The following is a 24350-nucleotide window of genomic DNA, read 5'->3' as shown; positions in this document are numbered from 1 at the left end:
TTACTTAGCTTTATTTCCCAGTCCTACGCTTTAAATTTTCCAGCTCAAATGACAGCAGACATAGATTCAAATAAACATTGTCCTTTGCACATGGTCTTCCGGTGGGCCATGTAGTCTCGATAGACCAATAGTACAGTGGTAACACAACAAACATTGCCTCAAAGGAGATCACATTAAACAAAATTTGTTAAGCACTTTAAACCTACAATGAAGTTTAGATTTATGAATGGCCTATAGTTTTATTAATCTCATATATTCTTAGCCAGTGCATATAGCATAGATCTAGAATAAAAACTGCAGACTTGTATGGCTAGTCTAGTATAATCATGGCATACACTTTCTATTTTTTAATTAACAGTTGCAAAATTGTTACCAGTGACAAAATAAGAAAGAAACAAACAAAAAAAAAAAAAACGTGTGTCCAATTGGCTACTGATTTAATGAAGAATATTAAAATGATTTAAAAAATATATCTTTGAAATGAACTGTACAGATGTGTGAGGAAGATGAAAAAACAACAACAATGACATTAAGGCACAAAACTTTAAAACAATTACATTGAGAGATGGAAATAGGTGCATTATATAACCAAGAAACATTTTTAAAAACTATTCTTAAAAAGGTTGACCTATAAATGATAAAACTAAAGCATTTTGAAAAATTGGGCCAGTTTCATCAGATGAATATAACAAAAAAAATGTACATCATATTAATATTATTATTAAATAATCCCTTACATTTACTTATTTACAAATGGCCAGAGCTGGAGATGAAGTTCATGTGAAATTGTACAAACTAGAGAAAGACGGTCATTTTAATAATGCCTCTAAGTCAATGCTGTAGATGAAATCAGGTGACTGAAAGTAATGCTGCCCGGAGAAAGTCAACTACTGGGTGAATACAAATCAAGTACCTATACTCTATTGCTTGTCATGAGTCTAACAGTGGTCAAGTCAATTATTTCTTCTTCTGGGCAGTTCCAATATTGCACTGGTTCACCTTAAAATGAAAATAAAAGGTACTCATTAGACAATCTTTGTTTGACCTATGACCTGCTGTATAAATCTTATATGAAATAAAACTTTCAACAACAGTATCAAAAGTGGAAGTAATTTGCTTCATTTTTTAGATACAGAATTAAAACTAATAAATAATTTTTGCCCAACATATTCAAAGATAAAGGATGGCTGCCTGGTCGTGCGGTTTGCGCGCTGGACTGTCGTTTGGATTTATTGATGGTCCCAGGTTCAAACCCTGCCCAATCCCATCTCCTGGCGTCTTGCGGGAGGTTTGGACTAGGAAGTAAACTATCTTCAACTCTGAAGGAACATCCGAAACATGTAAAATATTTTACAAACATTTTACATAAAGATAAAAAATTGAAATTTTTAGAAATGGAATCTTATTTATCAAGCCAAGCAAAGAAAGGTTGTGTAAGAAGTATTTATTCTATCAAAATATTCCCTGGTAAAATCGTATTGCATGAAAACTGGGGACTTCTGGCACAGATTTTTTTTGTGTCGCCAGTTACTGAGCATTATATGATGTGCTTATATACAAGTACTTAAATTTACAAGTACAATAATAAGCAGGGGCAGGAACGAGTTTAACAACCATGGTTAATGAGGGTGTAATGAACAAGTGAAAAGTAAATCTGACTTACTTGCTAACAGATATAAAAGGTAATTAGGAAAGGACTTAAGAAAATCTAATCCAGTCAAAGGTAAGGTCTAAATCAGGACTGAAACTTGGAATCCATGGTATCATAATTATGAGCTATAACCACTAAGCCATCATATCTCACAAATGTGATAACTAACAATAATGTATAGATACATAAATATTCTTACAGTGGTTGCAAATCTGAGTGAGGTCAGAGATTCACTGAAACATTCCTCTTTAGGTGAGACATTGACAAACATCAAAGTCTTACTGTTTCCTCCCAGTGAGTTCTGTAGTAGGTGAGTCAACTTCGAGTTCCTGTATGGGATGTGTTTGTCCTAACACAAGAAAAAGTAAGCACCTCCGATTATAACAGTTCAATACAAGTAACTTTAATGACAATAAAAAGCAGAGTAAAATAAAGATATAGTTTACTATAGGCATATAAATTAACAAAATAAATGAGACAAAAAAAATATTAAAAAATCCAGTCAATGTAATTATAATTCTGGTCATATTTGATTTAGGTTATGTATCAATAGGAAGGCATCTTACCTTTTTAGTCAAAGCCAAGAAGACAGATTGTAAGTGACTCAAACTGCTATTAATTTTGTTGGCCTCATTCAACCTCAGGCCTTCTGACCCAGAATCTTTCACTTTTTCACTTCCAGCCAAGTCTACCAAGTTCAACATTCCTACAACATAATGACAAGTTGGCATTACCGAAATTTTGAATTCCATCTATTATTCCTATCAGATCTAATGACACAAAGAGAAACTTTACCTTTGCAGGACTCCCCAGTGATGTTGTTTGTGCCTGTTAGTCGAAGTTGAAAGACAGAGTGACTCCTTGAAGAATGTTCATTGCACTTGGTTTCTGCCACAGCCCTGTTTTCTGAAGCCTTTCTAAGTAAACCTAGAACCTTAAAGAATTAAACCTAATTCTGTTATCAATGGAACCTAGAAACTTTATGCTTAAAATCAAAACTCTTTCAAGCATACAACACAAAAGAAAGAAACATAAAAAGTTGGTTAGGTTTTAACAGAAAATAAAAAGGAGATGCTCCCTAAAAAAATGTACAACATTCATTCTCAACAGTTAACTGTTCAATACACTAAAAAAAAGGTAATTCATATAATTATGCTGACTGATTACAAAAGAACTCAACCCAAACTCCAATATTACTATGTTGTATGTGTGTTTGTGAGGTAAATTTAGTTCAGAAGGTGCTCTCACAATGCACTGATAGAATTGACATAAGACTAAAGAATAGTGACACTTAGGGCAACTTGATAATTGCAGGTCTGGGCAAACACTGACGATTTTAAAGCGCCTAGTTGTAGTTGGTATATTTAGAAGACTTTTAGGGCAGACTTTGCCATGCAGTGGTTGTACGCAGAGGTGGTTTGCAAGATTGACTGTCAGGGGCATGTGCCGTACACTAGAAGTTTTGGGTGAGCTGCACACACAGTGACTGGGAGTAAATCACAGAGGCTTGCTCACAATGTTAGCTCCAACAGGTGTGGGTTGTTAACCAGAGATGCTGTAAGATGTATACAGTTATTCTTATGGGACACAGGGTAAGAGAAGATAATATTATTGGTTTTATGTTAGAAAGTAGTTGATTTATTGATAATTAGCATTGCATTGTTTTAGCATCATTATTGGGAAGTAGTTTGCAAAGTCTAATTGTTTGTTCTTTAGAGAGACAGCTGATCGAGTAGCATAGTCGGTAGAGTGAAAGCCTAGGTCTATAGTGATAGGTTAGGATGAGGGTCAGTGATAGTGTCGTGTAAGTGACGATATATGGCTGTAGTTAGATTTGAATAGATGAGTGACAGACCAAGCAGATGACAGCAGAAGCATTTGAGAGAACAGTTATGTTGTTCTGCTGTGCATTGTATGAAGGAATATTGTTCTTGTTGTTTTATATATATTAGTTTTATTATATTTTAGTAATTAATACTGCCTATGAACTTTTTAGTGTTTTATATAGCTAGTTAATTGCAAGTACCATATTTTCACTCATAAAGCCTGTAAAAACATGTATAACCCATGGGTTATATGGGCAAAAATATGGTATTGATTAAGATTCTAACAAATGAAATATCAACTTAATTGTATACCATTACATTTGCATCATATGCTATATTTTGGTGATCGACTTCCAGTATAGATCTATATTATTACATGTTCTTCTTTAGTAAATTGGAGTTTATGTATATTAATGATCATTAGTTTAATGCATACATACATAAAATAATTCAAGTTTGAGTAGTTAAACACACCAAGAGCGAGAATCTACTTTAGATGATGTGGGGGCAAGATAAAATGATAGTAAATACAATATTCCACTCTTGCATGTATTGATGTATATATATATAATAAGAGCTAGTCCTTCATACCCTTTTCAGTAGCTAAATTTAATGTTAAATGTTTCAAAATACAGCTGCTTATAGCAAAGTTTCCCAAGTATATATTGGAAATATTTCTGCTCCGAATATTAAGTTGTAAAATAACATTAATAACCAAGTTACACATATTCATAAAGAACATTAAGCTTACTTGATCCTCATTTTTGACCTCAAAAATGGTCAAGTTTGGGACATGCACATCATTGTCTCCTTTAATCATTTTAATTTCCAGTTTCTCGTCTCTGGCTTTCCCAAGCAAATCTCTGATAGTTTCATTGTAGATCTCCAGCATCGAGGCTTGCATTACATACTGTAAGCACCAACATAAAAAAAAATTCCCTAAAACAAAAGTTTCTTTTTTTTTTTTTTTTTTAAATTAAATACTTATATATTTAAATATTTAAGTACAGCAGTGACATACCTGCCATCCTTTAGAAGACAGGTCAGAGGAAGTCTTGAAGATTTGTTTCACGGCCCTAGGAATCATGCCTAATTGACTTTCAGTATCTAAAGATCCCTCCATGGTAAATGTTTTACCAGACCCAGTCTGACCATAGGCAAAAATACAAACATTGTAACCATCCAGGGCACTCTGAAATTTAGTAGAAAAACAAAAACAATGTTAAATAAATACTACTGAAGTGGTGGATGGAAAAGTAAGTGCTGCCGCCATGAGCACAAAAACTTCAATTGAGATTTATTGAACAAACTCACTTGACGAAATTTGTGATAAATGAACAAGTATTCTGCAGTAAGAATCTTGAGCTGAGAGTTAAATTATTATTGTAATATTTTATTAATGCTTCAGGAATGCTTTCACCAAATGTCTCTGTGCGTCGTAATGGGTATATGATGGCACTATGAACTACACAACAGATGTTCTGGTAAATGCCAGTTTGATAATACAAGATACACTGCTAACTGTTTGACAGCTGCAGGTCACTTATTTAATTTAGGGGATGACTGTATACCAATGGCTATCTTTTTTTTGGCAAACGTAAACGGATTGTGTAACGGAAGTCATCATAAACACTTTATAAACAGCCCAGGCTTAACCAGCATTGAGTTAAACAACTGTCAGAAAACAATTTATGAAATAGAAAGCTGAAGAGCTCTTGCAAAGGTCGCATTTATAACCAAAAGAAAAGCTACTGTGAATACTAAAAAAAAAAAAAATCCCAGAAGACAATGGTTTGCTATATTGAATGTGACAAAATATGTATGACAAGTGAAAAAAAAAGTCTAATATATGACTTTTTATTTTCAATGTTTCTAAGCTACTAAAAATATGAAACTAATATTTGATACCTGAACTAACTGAGAAATTTCCTCAAACACCTCAGACTGTGAAGATTCAGGTTTGAACACTTTATCAAATGTAAATTCATATTTACTAACCCCCCTTGCAGTCTTTGAACTAAGCATACTCTGAAAAATAAATAAATATGGAAATCATTTTGTATAGAATAGTTTGATAATAGCTTTAGGAGTCAACTGCATTTTCAAATGTAAAAAAAAAAAAATGTACACAATGGATTTAAAAACTGACCTCATTAACTGAAACATCTGCCAATTTGTCCAACTCAATAATCTTAGAGTCCATGTCAGGAAAATTGATATGGTTAATGATTCCATTATTGCCAAGCTGTTCTTCTCCAAGCAAAGGTCTCACACGACAAAATACACGAATGTTTCCCTGGAATAACATTTTGCTTATTACTAATTATTATTATTACTTATTATTGAAATATTTAATAATTTTTTTCTTTAATAACAATTTTTATCACAAGTAATATTACAAACAAGCAAAATGGAACAAATACTTTTTAAAAAAAAGCTTAAATTATCTGTAATTATCAATTAGTTTGAACCAGTCATGTAATTAAATTTGTAATAGATCTAGACTAAATAATTCTGTGCGATTAGAAATATTTTTTTCAATTGTTTTTGTTTAGCGTAATTTAATGCTTTTAGCTTTCTCAATACCCTATGATCCAATAATTTGTATGGACTAGTTGGACATGGGTAGATGGGGTGAAAGAAAGGGGAAATCTGGGTTATTGCTTTTTAAATATATATAAAAATGTGAGCGAATATAAGCTCGAAGGGTAAGGCCTCCCCAAGCCAGTACAGTAACCACTGTGCAAGGAAGCTCTTATAAATATAGGTTATAAACAATTAATTCAATTTACTGAAAAAAAAAAAAAAAATCTTTTGCAGGTATGGTACTAAAAGTTGCATTAAAAGTTTACCAAATGTTATTTTACTTTCTTGAAAGTGACCTACTTTAAGTTCTTGAATTGTGTTGTGTAGTTTCCTTCTCTCTGTCTCATGACACCTCTCCCTCATCTGGTAATCTTGTATGCTCTCGTCTCTCATCCTTATGATGTTTATCTTCTCAAGAATGATGTCGTCTCGCTCAGCAATGTTTTTGTGTGCGCTGGTAAGTTGTACCTTAAAGTACAGCCAGATATCAAGTCAGTATTAGAGAGGACAGAATGGTATAATGAACCTATTGGCAAGTTTTGAATACTTGGAAGCAGCTATAACCAAACCTGAAGTGCTTAGCAAAAACTGAAGTTGTACTTAAAATATCAGTAAGCCATCGAAAGTCCAATGTTAACAGCTTTTAAAACAGAATTGAATGTATTTTTGAGTGCTGTATTTTAAGCGCTTAAATTGATGTTAATATTGCTGGGGGCATCCTTCCTTACATTAATATTTTTAAAAAGAATCTTTACTGTGTCCGAAAGGATTCATGATCTTTACCATTGTGTCTATTGTATGTCTTGGTTGGTGCTGTAGAAGTGGATGTTAAACCAGTTTAGGATATGTTGCTATTATTCTCAGGCAAAAAGAGCATTTATGAAGGTCTCAATTGAATCAGCATAATCACATAAAACTTTTCACTCATTACTAATCTTCAGATTTGAAGACAATGACTTATTATTATTTCTACAAGTGTCTCATGGTTACAATTTATCCTTTGTTTATTTCTGTGCTTATTTGTTATGCTTTGTAATAATGTACAGGTGAGCAAGCATATTTGTTCCTAACAATTTTTCATTTCCTTTATTTAACATTAGCTCTTCATCTCACCAGGTAACTGATTATTCCATCAGAATGTCCTAGTGGCTGAGTAAGAATAGACATGCCCAAGCACCCAGGCAGAAACCGATTAGGCTAAAGGGTAGCAATACAAGACTCCCGTTGGGGTGCCTAAGGGGGTGCAAGAGCATCCTCATTGCACTGTGCGGAATTGTAACAATCCAGGCGCCGTTCCTCAAGGGGCCGTTACATAAATGGTATGTCCTGCACGGTTAGCCTGGTATAGAAAAGGAAAATGGCAGGGGGTCCTGGTGCACGCGGTCTCTGGCAGCGAGTCTGACACCCCGCCAGACAGAACAGTGTACACTGTTCTCATTCAGGCAGTGAAAGGGAGCTCTTGTTCACTTTTGCTGGCTTAGAGTTCCAAGAGCTGAAGGCTCAACTTTATTTGACAGTTTCAAGAAGAAGAATAGACATGTCAATTGACCAAAATATTGTCTGTACCAGCAATTTGACAAAACACTAAGAGAGTTGGGAAAGAACATTTGATACCTTTGTGCATTCCAGCTCTGCTCTTAAAGTTGCCTGTGACGACGTCAGCTCAGACACAGTCATCTTCAACTGAGAAATCTCTTTCAAAGAAGCAGCAAGGTCACCCTCCAGGGTAATCTTGTGTCTCTCCAAAGTCTGCTTTTGAAACTCAAGGTCCTCAATATCATTTAGTAGTTTCCTTTTGCTTTCTTGATGTTGTTGCTCTAGTGCACTGAAATAAAGACATATTTAGACATCATTGAATAAGAGGGAAAAAAGTCTTGAAAAAAAAAAATAAAACAAATTGGAGTTTGAAGCTCCTAGGCTTCAGAGCTGGAACAAATGATGAATAAACATGACATGTAACATATAATAGAAGAAGTCTCAGGCTCCATTATGCTTTGAACCTAATATATAATTATCTGTGTAACGGAATGTGAAAAAAAAAAAGTGGGCTGACTCTAAGCAGGTCGCACAACCACATGACCATGGGAGAATATACAGGCAAATTACTGATTTGAAAATTTATTTTCTTTAGGGCAGATCTGGATGGTCTAGTCAAAAAGTGCATTGGCATTTGATATGATCTTACTGAATGCAAAATAATAAGGTGAAAAACAAATAAAATACTGTTTTTACAAAGCTTTGTTACCAATGCTTTAAAAATTGAAGTAGAAGGCTTGCTTTCATCTTCTTTCTTATGATGTCAGAATAGTCTGTTGCACATATTTTTGTTGTCGAATTTTGCATGTCCAAAAAAAAAAAAAGGCATTATAGTGCTGCCTTCTTTTTTCTATGATTAGAATGCAGGAAAATTCTTCAATATTATCCTGTTCCAACGCTTCTGACTTTATTTACACTTTTCTTACTATAAAAAAAAGTGTGTTGCAGAGACCAGGAGGATGAATTTTTTTCGGAAAGCAGGAAAACATTTGGAGTTAATTAGGATTTCAAATATATTGTGAATATAAATGCAAATCGTGCAGCTTTACATTTATACACAATAAACTCTTACACATTTACCTTAATTTGTTCCTAAGTTCTTGAATGCTTTGTCCAGCATGCTTAGTGGCCACTTCCTTTTCTTCAACATCACCGCTCAGCTTCTGATTAGTGGACTCTAGAAGGGCAATACGGCCCAAGTATTCGGACATCTTGTTCTGAATATAAACAAGATAAAATTTATTTCTACAAATATTTTCCTGTGCATTATATATGGTATAATTTGACAAAGTTTTAAGAGATGCTTTTATTTATCAAAATGTAATTATCTTATTACCAGGGAGTAGAGGTTGGAATGTTGTTCTTAATATATAAAATTATTTTTTTTTAAGGTAAGCATATTTACTTGAAGAGAAGAACTATCCAAAGCCTGCTTTTGAACAAATGTTTCCATATCTTGAAGACGACCTTTGAGATCCCAAGCTGGGCGTTTCTTTGGCATTCCTGAAAATTTTTGTTTAAAAAAGAAATAAGACAAAATGAAGGGCTAAACTTGTAGGGAATTAAGCTAGTGAATGGAAATAGCCGAGACCAATCGTCATAGAAGGCCTGAACACTGACCTGCAACATTATGACCTGTGGGCAGTGGGGACCAATAGCTTGTGCCCACAGGTTGTGAAGTAAAAGGTCAGTGTTGAGGCGCTCGGTAGCAGCCAAACCAATAATTTTTAAAATTAACTTAGTGCTCACAAATGAAAAAGGTTTACAATGTAATCTCTGAGTGAAAGCATTGAGTAGAAATAAATAAACTATACAAATATTGGACTGAATTTATGGACTGAAAAGACTGACATACACAGCTCATAATGGAAATATTTGTGTGGTCAACATACCAGTAGATACAACTGAGGAGTCAAGGTTCTGAGCAGGTCTTGAAAAGCTTGAGGAAGGAGTAGGTTCTGAAAAAAGGAATCATCTAAATTAAATGAATTGACACAACAATTAACATTGAAATGAAAAACTTAAGTAAAATATTCAATTTTAACAGAAGTTTGAAAATTGCACTTATTTACTTGGTCTTGCAACTGTATTAGCAATGGGTTTTATTTGCGAACGAGCATTTCTAGCTGCTGCCACTGTCTGAATGTTGCGACTAGTTACTGGCCCTGCTGCTGGTTTTTTCATAAGGTTAGTTGATGATCCAGTCTTCTTCATATTTGATTTCAAAGCAGATGATGGTGCCTTTGTTAAAGACGAAGAAGAAACTGACCTTTTACTAGAATTTAGTAGTGAGTCATTTGAAGAATGGTCCACTTTAGTTTTTTTCCCCACAGGCTGAAAAAAAAAAGGGTTATTTTGAAACACACACACACAGACACTTTTAAACTAATTGTTTAATGGCTTTAAATGATAGCAAAACAATTTTTTACCTCACAAACATCAGGACTTCTGGCCCTTTTCAACCGACTACTCGACATGGGCAGCTTAGTGCTGGACATGGGTAATTTGCTAACGTTGGCATTGTTGCGAGTTGCTAGAGGCTTTCTCTGTTAAATATTCATTTTAAAAATGATAACAGCATTGAATGAAATACTTTAAAAATTTCATAATGTGCTTTTAAAATTTACAATAAATGTTTTTGATCATTGTCATTATTGATATCTGATAGGAAGGTTCAGATAACCAATCCTACACATAAGACAAATTTGGCATTGGTTTCCAGAATAGGAAGATCTCCATAAAATTGTTCTTTTTATTTATTAAGTATATGCTCACTTGAAACTTCTTAAAGACATGAATATCTCCATTTCCACTAGTCTTACAGGGACTAAGTTTATGTGGTGCAGTTGGAAATGTTTTTTCAAGCTTTTTTTTAAACAACGTAGATCTAGGCTTTATTAGTGTATTGTGAGAAATTTTTATCAAACTACCAACTAGATCAAATATAATCTAGAGATATTATCTAGAGTAGAATCTAGATCTACTAAATCAAAATAAGGAAAGAAAAACAGATTGAGCTCTCAACATTCTACTTTTAGGACCATTTTCAAACTAAATATTATTGACATATAATATATTATATATCAATTTTAATGCCCAAGAATAGAGGAAATTAAAAAAAAAAAAAATCAGAAGCAGCAGACAATTATTTAACATAATTTTTTTTTTAGGGCAAATACACTTACCTGTAATTACAAAAATCCATCACACAAGAAGGTTTATCCAGTAATCCATGAATTTCACAATAAAATTAACCAAAAAATGTGTCACAAAGTAAAGCATGTTTATAGAAGAATTGAAAAAAAAAAAACAAAAAACAAAACAAACTAAACAAAAAAAAATTCAATTATTATCAGCAGATTTAACAAGTTTCTTGGTTTTTGCTCAGAACTAAAAACAAATAAATAAACATTCTTTAGAATGCTGTGACCCTTGAAAAGAACAAAAAATACGGGTACTATGAAAAGAAAAATTACTTCATGATTCAGATCATGAGCTGATTGTTTAAGACGTCCAAATCTATCTGGTCGCCCAGCAGGACTCTTATCAAGCTTAGCTGCCTCACGTTTTTTTCTCATCCTTTGTCTATCTTAAAGCCTGCAAAACACAAAAATAAGAATAGTTTTAACACAATAATTTTCTTTTAAAAATGAAATATAAACAACTACTAGAAATCCAACGCTTACCTTATAGCAGTTTTTTTTTGATAGCTCAAAGCTGCTCGCTGGGCTCTTCTCTGGCTTGTTTTATATTCTTTTAAATCATTAGGTGACATATCCTTGGGTCTTCTTTTTTTGTTCTCAGAATTAGGAGTGTTTGGATTGGCACCAGCACTGTTTCGTGTTTGACGAGACCTCTGTGCCTTTATTTTCAAGTAATACTCCCTTTTATACTGTCTACAAATACAAAAGAAAAGTAGAAATTAAGCTGATGGATTATATTTTTAAAAATAAGATTAACATGACAGTGTATGAACTATGACACTATATGCACTAAGTTTCTGAAGCTTACAAAGACGAATATAAAAACATTTATTAGTTTACGAGTATTACTTGTTCTTTAATTTTTGATCGTAGAATTCATCAATTTCAGCCTGGGTATGGGTACCTTCTTCCCACTTCCTCTTTTTTTTGTCTCTGTACTTCTTGACTGTCTCTCTATGTTTTGCCAAAATTTCAGCATACTTTTCTGGATTTTCTATCTTTAACTTACGACGACGAATTGAAGCAGATGACATTGTGATTTTAAGGGAAAATTGACAGCTAAAAGAAAGTAAATGTTCTGTAAAGTACAAGGAAAAGAGAGGTCTAGATCTCAATACGCTCCAACTCCCTGGATCTAGATCTAAGTATAGACCTATAATTAATAACAGTTCCCGGTCATTTCATCCCCGGTCATTTCATCCCCTGGTCACTTCATCCCCGGTCATTTCATCCCCTGATAATTTCATCATCTGATCATTTTTATCTAACAAATTGTAATTTTAAAAATCCTGAAATTAGCAATATTTAATGTATTCATTTTTTATTTAAATGACAAAACTGTAACACATTAATGTTTAAAAGGAATTAAAGCAAAACTTGGACAGGCGACATGATATCCCGAGGATGGGTAAACTCCGCCTTTATGAGAAAAAAATAAAACCTTATTTCAAGGCTAAAAATGACGTGCCCATTTTCAAGAAAGAGCGATTGAAAAATAAAATAAAGTGAAACATGGTCGTACTTTCACCACACCTTGGCCTTTGATGATAAGTTATCAGCGGCATGATCATAATTATTGTAATCGCACTTCTATCTCTCAAAAGATTTCCTCTACTTGCACCACATCTTGGTCTTTGATGATAAGTTATCAGCGGCATGATCATAATTATTGTAATCGCACTTCTATCTCTCAAAAGATTTCCTCTACTTGCACCACATCTTGGCCTTTGATGATAAGTTATCAGCGGGATGATCATAATTATTCTAATCGCACTTCTATCTCTCAAATGATTTTTTACTACTTCCACCAAACTTGGCCTTCTATCCGGATAATATTATATTACAACCCCCACATCCAATAGAAGCGCTATAGCTAATTACACACCCAGATTTACAATACAATATAAGATTTCTCATTAAGAAAACAAAGTGGAAGAGGAAACACTATAAACGCATTAGTAACAAGTCATAAAATGTCAAAAAGCATTCTACAGAATCATATTTATATATAAAATATTTAATTGGGGATGAAATGACCGGGGATGAAGTGACCGGAGAATAAAGTGACCAGGGGATGAAGTGATCGGGGATGAAATGACCGGGGATGAAGTGACCGGGGATGAAATGACCGGTCACCTTAATAACATATCTAGTAAGGTAACAAAAACATTTTAGATACATTTATATATATATGTATTGTAGCTTTTCTATAGTGCTACTTTCATGCTTATAGCAGGCTCAGAGCACTATGGTCCAATCTCAGTTGTGGAGGGGTAGGGGGTATCTAGGAGAAGGTTTTTCCTTGCTGCCTTTAGGCGCTCAGTAAACACAACTTAGCTCGAGTCGGGTCTTGTACCTCGAGCCCCCTTCATAGGTAGCCAAGCCAAGCCAAGCGTACTTAGTCTCTCTACCACGCTTCCCACAAATAGTATCATGTAATGTGATTATACATTAGCCTATGATTATATATTTATAAATCAGTATACTTATGTATTGTAAATATTCTAGATCTGGATGTTACAATCTAGATCTAGACTATCAAATCTAGATCAATTAAAATCATTTTATAATCAGATAGGTATAGATTTAGAAAATATTATATGTAAGCATAGATCTAAACTTTCAAATAGTCAATGACTTCTCACTTCTTAAACATAAGTGTTTTCTTTACACGTACCGCCTTGGCCCTTGATAGAGTGGGAAAAATCATTACCGATGTCTACATCTCTCTATAGTCTATAGCTATAGATCTATCAATGTTTATTATAGGCATGGGTTATTTACGGTATTACTAGACTAGATCTAGAGTTCTAGAGCTATAACTGTATAACATCGTTTTTTCTTTTTTAAATCACATTCTATCTTTCTGGTATAGATCTAGAGAAAGTATTCTAGTTAAGTTTAAAAAAAAGATGCTTTCTATCGAGCGCTGGTAAGCCCGGTAAGCTAAAAAGTTCTAGATCAAGATAAAAACACACACATGTTAATGTCTTAATCTATCGCAAGTATTAGATCTAGAACCACTAGATTACCGTACTTTGTTTAATTATTTATCGTGATTGAAAAATTCTTTCATAAAAATCTAATTAGTCTAGATCTAGATAGATTAGAAAATGTAACTGAGTGTTTATGATCCACTAACTTCACTAGACTAAGCCAACACTGGAAACATGCGTCGTGCGCTATTGCCGATGACCGCGATGTTACCTAACAATCTCACATCAACGACCTACTCATATTTAATTAAAATAATTACCCAAGTAGTTAAACCTATATAAAAAAAAAACAAAAAAAAAAAAAACAATGTTTTTTAGCTTCTTTAGATCGCAATTCTGAGATGGGTCTCTCTCGACGATTCAGCGTGAATGATAGAAAATCAAGTTTTTTAAAAAGCGCATCACATCCATTTCCGACGACGAACTTCCGATTTGTTAAAAAAAAAAAAAAAAAAAACGTATTTTAATATAATTTTTAAGAACTAAAATAAATGCATTTTGATTTCTTAAATTAAAATTATGTGTTTAGTAATTAAGATTTGAAATATTTAAGTGGAAACAAATAAATATTTGCACAAGTGATCTGACGACGAACAATATGGCAATATTAATTAGCAATATGGGTGAACTGAATGGCATCGAGGCTATTTATTTTTAATTCTAAGGCAAACAATTTCTATTTCAGTTTTTTTTTTCTTTATCATTTACAACAAACATTTTTTATTTTTTTTCATATAATTATAAAAATAAAATGTTTCTTACCTTTTCAAACGGGATCACATAAATCCATAAGTAAAACTTGGTGAAATTCCCAAAATGAATAAATCTTTATAAAAACGAATTTCTATAAAGTTTTGCTAAGAAAGATTACACAAACATAGATCTATCCCTCAGTATAACTAAATATGCTACAGGTGGCCTACATTAAGAGATAATGAACTATGAACTCTAAAAATGCATTTTCAATGCAAAATCTGTTTTCCGCCTTAATTAAAAGTACTAGACTAGTTAAAATGGTCTGCAGGTTGAATTTTGTTGGGTAACACTGCTCTAACCTTTACACTTAGATTTAGATCTCACAGTAACTGAGTAACACTTTATGATTATATGTGTACTGTATGTGTTCGGTTCTAGATCTACATGACTAATGGTAACTAGAATCTAGATCTAACTAATGATCTACTCTAGACTGACTAAGGTTTAAAAATCACTGAGTGTGACTAGGACTAGAGGTTCTTTTTTCTGTTTATATTATTATATCTAGAATAGATTCTATCTAGATCTTTATCTAATCTAAATTTAAATCTCTCCTACTTATCTAGATCTATAGAATATTTTTAGAATCTAGATCTAGGGCCCAATTTTGTCATTCGATCATTCATTATAAATCCATCATTGTGATCCTATTTAAAATTTCCTCATTTTCAAATGATTTTGTTCTAGATGTAGATTTGACGGGAGAATATCTAGAGTCTAGAATAGAATTGATTAGATTTTCAATAGAATAGATCTAGAGTATTCTAGAGATCATCTAGATTTAGTCTTAGACGATAGATTTCTAGTAGAATTTAGTAGATCTATAGACAATATTTTATTATAATATAATATAGTATTATAGATCTAGATCTGACATTCAAGGCAAAATACAGAGGCTTCAGAATCAGAGGAGACAGAGGTGACCGAGTGGAATGGACGACTTTTTAATATCAATAGTCACTAGAGTCTAGTCTAGTGGAGAAAAAGACTGTCGACAATTGAATCCGTAACTTGGGGTTTAGTCAAGTTTAGTGTTAGTCTCACACCACAAAATGTGACAAATCATGTTGATGAAGTCAATTAGATCTAGATCTATCATCTAGAATAAAGTCAATATAGTATGATTATAGAGATCTAGATCTAAATCTAGTAATCTAGTCATTGAAGACTACTGCAAGTGCTGGTACATCTAGATTCTAGACTAGACTGTGACTAGACTAATTATCTAAATCTAATACTTAAGTCTAAAGTAGAAGAAGTAAAATAGTAATACTAGAGATCTAGTAAAAGTAATACCACTAGCGGCAACTCATGCCACTCATGGACATGGGACATGTCAATTATTATACTTAGATCTAGAAGTAACTTACTTACTTAGTAGATCTAGATCTAGATCTAGTAAAATCTAGTTAGGGTTAGTTACTTTTTTATTTTAGACTTATCTAGATTTGTCACTAGAGTTGACTAGAGTAGTTAGAGTCGAGCAACTGGTGAAATGCTTCTTTCTTAGACTTTCTAGTCTAACACTAAAGTTAAAGTCTTAAACTACTTAAAGTAGTTATCTAGATCTAGAATCTAGATCAAGTGACTAAAGTAAAAGTGTCTAAACTTAAATTTTACTTAAAACTAAAACTAAAGCAAAGGGCAAAGGACTCGACAAAGGTAAAGAATCTAGACAGATGAGAATTCATGAGATATAGATCTAGATCTAGTTCATACATAGAGTTAGACTCTAGAACTAGACTAGACTGAGATTCTTACATTCCTGATTCTAGGTAAAGATTCCAGATTAATTCGTCTACATACATAAAAATATATAAAATATAGAAACTTACCTCCACAGTAACCTCATCCATTTTTCAACAAGTGTAAACAATTTTGAATTTCCTGTTCGTATTTAGATTACTTTTCATTGGATGAATCAATTTGTTTGAGACTTTCTGATTTGTTGAAATAAATGTTTCTCTTGTCTAAAGGAGCTCTCCACTTTTAAAGATGGCGCTGATACACTAGCCTATATAGCTTACATTTAGAGCGAGCTAGTAGCATTGGCAAAGGCCTAGGCCCTACGTTGGGAAGACTATATTTAGTAGCCAATGACCGAGGATAAACGATTCGTTGCCTATTCGAGGAACCAATCGAAGCATTTTAATCGGGGAAACACATAGACTAATATTCGTGCTATTCCGAACCACAGTAGAAGACAGTGTTGTGTAAGCTAGCAGACAATCGCTTTAGTATTTCCTGGATTAATCGTAAACAATGTGGAATTTACGCTAAAGAAAAAAACATTGTGTTAGTGTGTTTGTGTAGATTATACTGTTACTGTAGCAGATTTCTAGTAAGAGATAATTACTAGATCTATCAATAGATCTAGAGATGTTACTTGTTAGATAAGATATTGATCATATTCAAGAGACTAGTCACTATTACTAAACAGTAGATCTATACTTTTTTTTTTATAGTAGAGAGTAGATGAGTAGATCTATCTAGATATTCTAAATCTAGATCTACTATCTTATCTTATTTAATACAGACGTTAGTTCAAAAAAAAAAAAAGGAGATGATTACGTCCTACGCGTCATACTAGATTCTGGATTATATGTTAAACAAATATTCATATTGTAATATCTATAATAACATACTAATATAAAATATAAATATAGTATAAGTTTAGATTATAGATCTAGATAATATAATTTTTTTTCTATAATTATCATAAGTATAGTACAGCAATGAGTAAGGGTGACTCTGACCCCCCCCCCTTTGCTAGAATTAGATATATCTATTATACGTAGCCTAGGCCTAATCATGCAGGCCTATAGGAGCCGTAGGAGGTTTGAATGATCATAGTTCATATTATGCTTATATTGCCTTTAAGCAATATTGGTGAAATTATTAATCTATCGAAGCATTACGGTCTAGGGTTCATAAAAGAAATGTTTACAAATTACAAATGAAATAAGAACATAAAATATACATCTTCTGTTTGGGACACCTCGCAACTCAAGAAAACATTAAGAAACTAGAACAGACACCAGTGAGAGTCCTTACAAACGAATATTCACATTAGAGTAGGCTAATACCAATAGTAAAATCATTAAATTTAGAGACCCTTTAGGCTTTAGGATAGAAGATTAAAAAGTAAAGTAGCAATTATGCATAAAAAACATAAACATATAATCTTCAAATACAAAATACTCAGAAAGGCACAAAGATAAAGGCACATTTCTTGTTCCATATACTAGGACACATTTGTACAAATACCCCTTCCCTAATGCTAGTAGAGAATGGTATTGGTTGCCCGAATCAGCCAGGAAAACTTGGCAGTTAAAGCCTTCAATTTACATGCATGGTATGATTGACCTAGATTGGCCTAGGGACACACGCAGGACGTATAATCATCTACGTTTTTGAAGTAACGTCTGCATTTTATAAGATAAGATATGATTAGCTCTCTCTAAATCCTATTTGGAATTCTCATCACAATCTGGTTTTTCGTGTGTCTATAGATCTAGGTCAAAGAAACTCAATACCATTGACTTATTTGTATTGGATAAGGAAAATGTGATAAGTTGTTGTAGATCTTCTTTTCAGAAATAAAATCTTTATTGTAGATCTAGATCTAGGCCTAAATGTTGTAAAAGTCGAAAAATTATTATTCTTAATTATTATTTTTTTTTTACATTTTTTAAATAGTAGCCTTTTCCAAATGTTTTTAAAAAATTAGACGAATGGTAATCATAAAATCATATATTTTTATATAGACTCTAGATCTAGTACTAGATCTAGGATCTAGTATTTAGAGGCCATTAGATTTTTAATATAGCTTTCTTTGTCATTAGTATGGTTATGGAATAATAAAATCAGTCTAGTGTTCACTTCTACGTCATTACTAGACCTTTGAAATTGTACATTTGTTTTTCACATGGCAATTGGTTGATTGTGATTGTGCATTATTATTATGAGTATAATTATATTCAATGTGTTTTCAAACCAATAACCTAGGATTACAGCCATAGGCCAGGCTTTATTACTAATTCTACAATGCCGGGAGTGGTTGTTTTTGGGAGAAGATGGTCCATTGGATCAGACGATTTGGTGGTGCCTATGATTTTTATGATTGTAGTACATTCAGCTTGGTAAGTTATTTTCCTGAATTTTAATTGTTTAATTTTTAATTGTTTTCCGAAATCTTTTGTTTTGTTGAAATAAATACTAATGCCACACTTTTAAATTTCAACTGTCTTATTAATGTGTTCAATTTTATCCTATTGACCTCTAAATAAATTTACCTCTATAACTTCACGTTGCACTATTGTGTAACTCCTTTTTGACTACATGCATGTATACAATCAACTATAGTTTAAGCTTACTTTACTTCATAATTTAAATTGTAAGTTGACTGCTTTTGACAGCCCGGTTCCATGAATTAGAAAGACTTTGCAGGACTTTTAACCATTTTAAACAACGTACGTAGCTTGTTCACGTATTTTTCTTTTCCTTTCTCTCTCTCTCTTATTTCTTCACACATGAATGCAGTATGAGTATGAAGATAAATGGACCTCAATCACCAATCGTAAACAAACAACATTTAGCCATGTTATAATATTGATAAAACAATGAAAATTACGTATCACGTGACAGCCTTTATGGATTGCGTAATTTATATAGAAGATATAGAGTTGCAAAATGTTGTTTATTTACGATTGGTGAATGAAGTCCATTCACCTTATTAAGAAAAAAAAAAAACCCCAAACAAACACAGCTATAAGTTATTTATCCAAAAAATAAAAACCAGCTATAACTTATAGCTGTGTTAGTTTGCGTTTTTTTTTTAGTATAAGGTGAATTGATCTTCATACTCATACTTTTCTATGGGTTGGACAAATATTTGGATGTCTGGTTGGTATTGCGGGGTATGCGCGCTGGACTGTCGTTCGGTCGTCTCCAAGGTCCCGGGTTCATACCCTGCCCGCTGTTATCAACGTCCTCCTCCGGGAGGTTTGGATTAGGAGGAAGATATTCTTCCGCTTCCCCCATTTCATTCTCAGTCGTCTAGAAAAAAAAAACAGCCAGTGCAATAGACCTGGTCCTTAGGTAACTCAATGTGTGTGTGTGTGTGTGTCTGTTTCTCTTCCATAACGACCCCTATTATAACCTATCCCGACAAGACCAACGTCTAATCTTTCGACTCAGGACCGGACACAACAGAATGAGATAACATATGTACCGGAAGCTCAAAATTGGAACCAGTGGAATCTGCCCATGTGGAGTGTCACCAGAGAATGCTGACTTTAGGACTGCACTCTCTACCAAGAGATCCGAACAAGACACTGGCACCGAAAACACCCCAATAGAAAGAAAACTATATGGAGAGCTCCCTGATTAGGAAACCACTGCACAGTTCATCTCACATATCACATATCTCAACACTTCAGCATAACAATAAGAAGGAGGAAGACAATATAACGACAGTTGAGTTTGTGAAACCATCCCCATGTATTGATGGTGATTCTATTCAAGGTCTATGAAACATTTTTAGATTAGAATCTATAATAAATTTAAATCTAGATCTAGGTTTAAATATTGACGATGAAAGTGTGTTAGTATTAATAATAAAAAGTCTGTCTAAGAAATACACATTAGCTAATATTGTCTGCGCTTGAGAACACGTGGAGTGTGTCAATGTTGGCAATGTCTATCGATATTAAGTCTTTCAGCGTTAGAACCCATTACGATCGCCATGTCTAGATTCTGTCTCTTTGATTTTTTAGGGAGAATGCCATTTAAAAAAAACATTTTTAATCAGATTCGCCTGGTATGAATCTTCACCGACGGATATCCGTCCAAAAAAACAAAACAAACAAAACCCTCCACGTTTTAGCGAAAAAAAAAAACAACTTTGAAAAATATTGAAAAATAGGTCACGACCTTGAGGCAATACTAAACCAATCATTAAATTTTTTACGAAAATTTGTTAACGTTTTATATTATTTTATAACATTATATGTCTCCCGTCTTTTCAAATGGAAACACATAATAGTCCAAAGCAAATGATGTCCGTCGGTATTTCGTTACGCCTCTCACGAACACATAAACCACTTACATTTCAAACTTTGCTTGCTGTCAAAGCTTACGCAAACATATCTCTATTAATTACAATAAACAGATAGGCCAAAGGTTGCATGTTTACAGAAAATTATGAATGTCAAACTTGCAATTAGTATTTTTGTAGCTGGCTGGAACTGTTTGAGTTATCAGCCAAATGTGGATTTATTATTAAACTAATATTAAGTTTTTTACATACATCGCATTGCTTGTACTAAAACAGAGAATTTATTTAAGCAAGGATAGGGTCCTCATGCCAGTTAACTTTAAATAGGGAATCTCACCCTTCAGGATAATAGCTTAAATTTCTAAAATCATGTTCTGATTTTAATACTATACCGGTTTATAAATAGTGTGAAGTTGTTAAAATGCTTTATCTTAATTCATACCAATTCATTTCAATGATAATCACACTAGATACATATAATATTTTTTTTTATAGATCAACTATTTAGCTATCTTTCGAGGAAACCTCCCCCCCCCCTTTCAAGCACGTGTGCTATTAATAAGTGTATCATTGTGGAATAAAATAACTGCGTATCGATGCATAGTTGTTTAAGATACAAATAAATCAATGTTTAAGTAGCTGTATCAGCCCTCACCTCCTGGTATGTAACAGCTTGAAACTCTTGCGAACAGGGTAGCAATAACTCTTCCATGGCCGTGTTCACGTAGTCCCTTGCTTGTAACTGCATCACTGGAGTCAAGATTTTCTGATAGGGAGAGAACAAACTGTTATAATAAATGGCTCTAAATCAACACCAATAACAGTAAACTCAGGCGTGCCTCAAGGAACAGTCTTAGGTCCACTACTATTTTTAATTTACATAAATGATTTACCAAATTGCATTACTTCAGGAACAAAAGTCAGATTATTTGCAGACGATTGCATATAATATATAGAACAGTAAAAACAACACAAGATACAGACATTTTATAAAGAGAATTAGAAGAAATACAGAAATGGGAATCAAATTGGAGCATGTCTTTCCACCCAGAAAAATGTTAGTTATTAACAGTAACAAAAAAAAAAACTAAAACAAATTAATTCCACTTATCTTATTCATGCAAACCAGTAACACAAACTAAAAACGCAAAATACCTAGGTGTTATAATAAATGAAAAACTGTCATGGAATCCCCATATTGATGAAACTATCAAAAAATCAAAACAAAGCATAAGGGTTTATTAAAAGAAATTTCTATAAATCAAATTAAAACATAAAACTAAAATGTTATTTAACCTTGGTTTGGCCAATAATAGAATATGCATCCTCTGTTTGGGACCCCACAACTCAAGAAAGCATTAAGAAACTGGAACAGACACAAAATAGAGCAGTGAGATTCATAACAAACGAATATTCACATTTGACTAGAGTAACACCTTTAGTAAAATTAATACATTTAGAAAGCCTTCAGGACAGAAGACTCAAAAGTAAAGTAGCAATTATACTTAAAACACTGAACCATAATCTTCAAATACAAAAACAAAATTTAATAACATACTCAGAAAGTCTCAAAGATAAAGGCACATTCCTCGTTCCATATGCTAGGACCAATTTGTACAAATACTCCTTCTTCCCTAGCGCTATTAGAGCATGGAATGGGTTGCCTGAGCTAGCCAGGAAAACCAGTGACTTGGCAGAATTTAGGTCATTGGTTAATATGCATGACTAAATGCATGACGAGTAGAACGTAATCATCTTCTTTTTGTTGAAGTAACGTCTGAATCTTATAAGATAAGAAAATAAAGCATTGTAGATAGGTTAAATATTACAAAGTAGTTTCACAGTCAATTTATGCTGCAGTCTTTGGCTACGTATAGCATTAGGGCTACACGTTAAACACAGTGGCGTAGTAAGGCACCCGTGGGCCCGGGTTCAAGAATATTTTGATGCATCCTCCCCGGTTCCCTTGCCTCCCCCCCCCCCAGACATATTTAGTATGAGACATAAAAATCGAGAAGTCTTTATGTATCGCTAAACGTACCAAAAGGACCTTCCATAGCTAGTAGTGTAGCTTTTGTGCCATTAAGTTGCTACGTTTAATTCAATAATTGTTCATACACTTAAAACATAAGAACTACCCACTATAACTTACATAAGCCTGATAAATGCAGTGTCTTACCTCAAAACAGTCCAAGCCACCGGTACACAGACTCAGGTCTAGCTGAAAATACGGGCTAAACTTTTAAAGTCAATATAAATGTATAAAGCTTGAAATAACGTTTAGGCCTTTACTTTCCCGACGTCTGTCAGGTACCCATTAGAGTTGGATGGACCCATGGATGTCTTAAAAAAAAAGCTAGAAGCTCAAAATGTCAGCCCTCGCTGGGGTTCGAACTCGAGACGTTTCGGAGTGGCTGAACCGGTTAGGTTATGTGGTCTCCACTTATTGCTGATAGTTAAGGATAGTCGACACAAGAGATTGGATAATGATCGTAACGGTAAGGAAGGGAATGAGAGCAATAGGGAGCATTGTCATCCCGTAGTAGAATAATTGCTGGTGCAATAAGAACTGAAAGCTAGAGAGCATGAGTTCGTGAGTTTATATTTTTACTAGCGTTATACACCAGGCTGCGCCCGTTGATTTGTTCACAGGCTATATCATTTTTTTTAATATTTTGGATGGAACACCCCCTCATTTTTCTTAACCCCCAATTAACGGGACGCATTTTAACAATCCCCCAACATACTTTTTATCCCGTGAATTCTAGTTTCTATTACTTTCTATTGCATCGAATTGAAACGGCCCGCTCTCTTTATTTCTATTTCCTTCTCTCTCTCTCTCTCTCTCTCTCTCTCTCTCTCTCTCGCTCGCTCTCTCTCTCTCCCTCCTTATCTCTCTCTCTCTCTCTCTCTCTCTAAATGGAACACCCCTTTTTTCACCATGCGCATTGTAATGTACTCTGACATTGACTCTTTGACTTTCCCGACACTTACTTTTGGCCCGTAAATTCCTTGAGTCCCCCCCCCCCCTCTGCCCTCCCGTTCACAACAACAAAAAAGTGAATACTACTTTGCTTCTTCTTCTCAAGTCAATGTCGAACTAGTTAATAATTAAATAAAATATATTCTGAAGTACTGAATTAGAAGTTAAGATCTAGATCTTTCTAGGTTTAAATCTGTTATTGACAGTAGATAATTAAGATACTTAGATTTAGATCGAGAGCTAAAGCTGGAGTATATTCTGAATTCAGATCTAGACCAGTATCTACTTTCTTTATTTTTCCTCCTAATGTTTGTGAATAGTTTGTTCTTAATGATTTAATAGAGAACTCATTTCCTCTCCATTCCACATAGATCAAGGAAGTACTTTCCATTTGTTAAGGAGAATAATGGAGTTGGTCGTTGTGCTGATGACATTACACCCTTGTCAACATGTGCATTTGATATTTACAAGCCCCATAGCTAACTTGATGTTTGTCGTTTCTGATGGGCCAACGGAAGACAAAATCAAAAGGAACGGCTTATAACTTTAATCTGCAGTCTGTCGTTGCTGTGTAAAGTCACATTTAAATTAGAAAGAGGGATAACTTTGTTTTATGAGAAAACGGGAATAAATCAAGCAGGAACCACAATGGCCACATCCGTAAACTTATCTTCATCTGTCATTTCGTTTTTTTTAACATATAGCATTGCAGCCAGAAATGAAAGGCTCATCAACATACTGATCTTGTCGTTGAT

The 24350-nt window shown here is 33.6% G+C and overlaps 2 protein-coding genes across 9 annotated transcripts in view; one reads left to right on the top strand and one right to left on the bottom strand.

Annotated features, from left to right (window-relative positions):
• Positions 1-420: 420 nt before the first annotated feature.
• On the bottom strand, positions 421-16546 carry LOC106071445 (carboxy-terminal kinesin 2-like). Of its 2 annotated transcripts, XM_013231552.2 has the most exons (18): positions 11652-11868; positions 11286-11495; positions 11076-11196; positions 10029-10145; positions 9672-9933; positions 9492-9557; positions 9005-9102; positions 8680-8816; positions 7678-7888; positions 6364-6531; positions 5627-5773; positions 5386-5505; positions 4499-4669; positions 4229-4387; positions 2447-2585; positions 2218-2357; positions 1851-2000; positions 421-999 (listed from the first exon to the last, which is right to left on the bottom strand). In XM_013231552.2, the coding sequence occupies exons 3-18, from the start codon at positions 11175-11177 to the stop codon at positions 958-960; spliced, it is 2229 nt and encodes a 742-aa protein (XP_013087006.2). In that variant the 5' UTR covers positions 11178-11196; positions 11286-11495; positions 11652-11868; the 3' UTR covers positions 421-957. The 2 variants fall into 2 exon arrangements, with proteins under 2 accessions (XP_013087006.2, XP_013087007.2); XM_013231553.2 differs by lacking the exons at positions 11076-11196; positions 11286-11495; positions 11652-11868 and adding an exon at positions 16390-16546.
• A 159-nt stretch (positions 16547-16705) lies between these two features.
• The window catches only part of LOC106065364 (diacylglycerol lipase-alpha-like), a 92462-nt gene continuing 84817 nt past the window's right edge, over positions 16706-24350 (top strand). For 2 of the 7 annotated variants that reach the window (XM_056032250.1, XM_056032249.1), the window contains exons 1-2: positions 16709-16849; positions 18400-18696. In XM_056032250.1, coding sequence (XP_055888225.1) covers positions 18602-18696 — 95 coding nt within the window. In that variant the 5' untranslated portion in view covers positions 16709-16849; positions 18400-18601. Of the gene's footprint in view, positions 16896-18399; positions 18697-24350 lie in introns of all 7 variants that reach the window. The other 5 variants (XM_056032246.1, XM_056032248.1, XM_056032245.1 and 2 more) reach the window with 5 other exon arrangements.

The sequence above is a fragment of the Biomphalaria glabrata genome, chromosome 6 (genome assembly GCF_947242115.1).
Source record: "Biomphalaria glabrata chromosome 6, xgBioGlab47.1, whole genome shotgun sequence".
NCBI classification, from domain to species: domain Eukaryota; kingdom Metazoa; phylum Mollusca; class Gastropoda; family Planorbidae; genus Biomphalaria; species Biomphalaria glabrata.
The sequence above is the reverse complement of the archived record's forward strand: the minus strand, read 5'-3'. Positions and strand labels throughout refer to the sequence as shown.

Coding starts and splice junctions, on each gene's coding strand:
- LOC106071445 (XM_013231552.2), bottom strand. CDS start 11,177: ATGAGAAAAAAACGTGAGGCAGCTAAGCTTGATAAGAGTCCTGCTGGG. Junction 10,146..11,075: donor CTCATGATCTGAATCATGAA/GTAATTTTTCTT, acceptor AATATTTAACAG/AGAAAGCCTCTAGCAACTCG. Junction 5,774..6,363: donor ACACAATTCAAGAACTTAAA/GTAGGTCACTTT, acceptor ATGTTATTCCAG/GGAAACATTCGTGTATTTTG.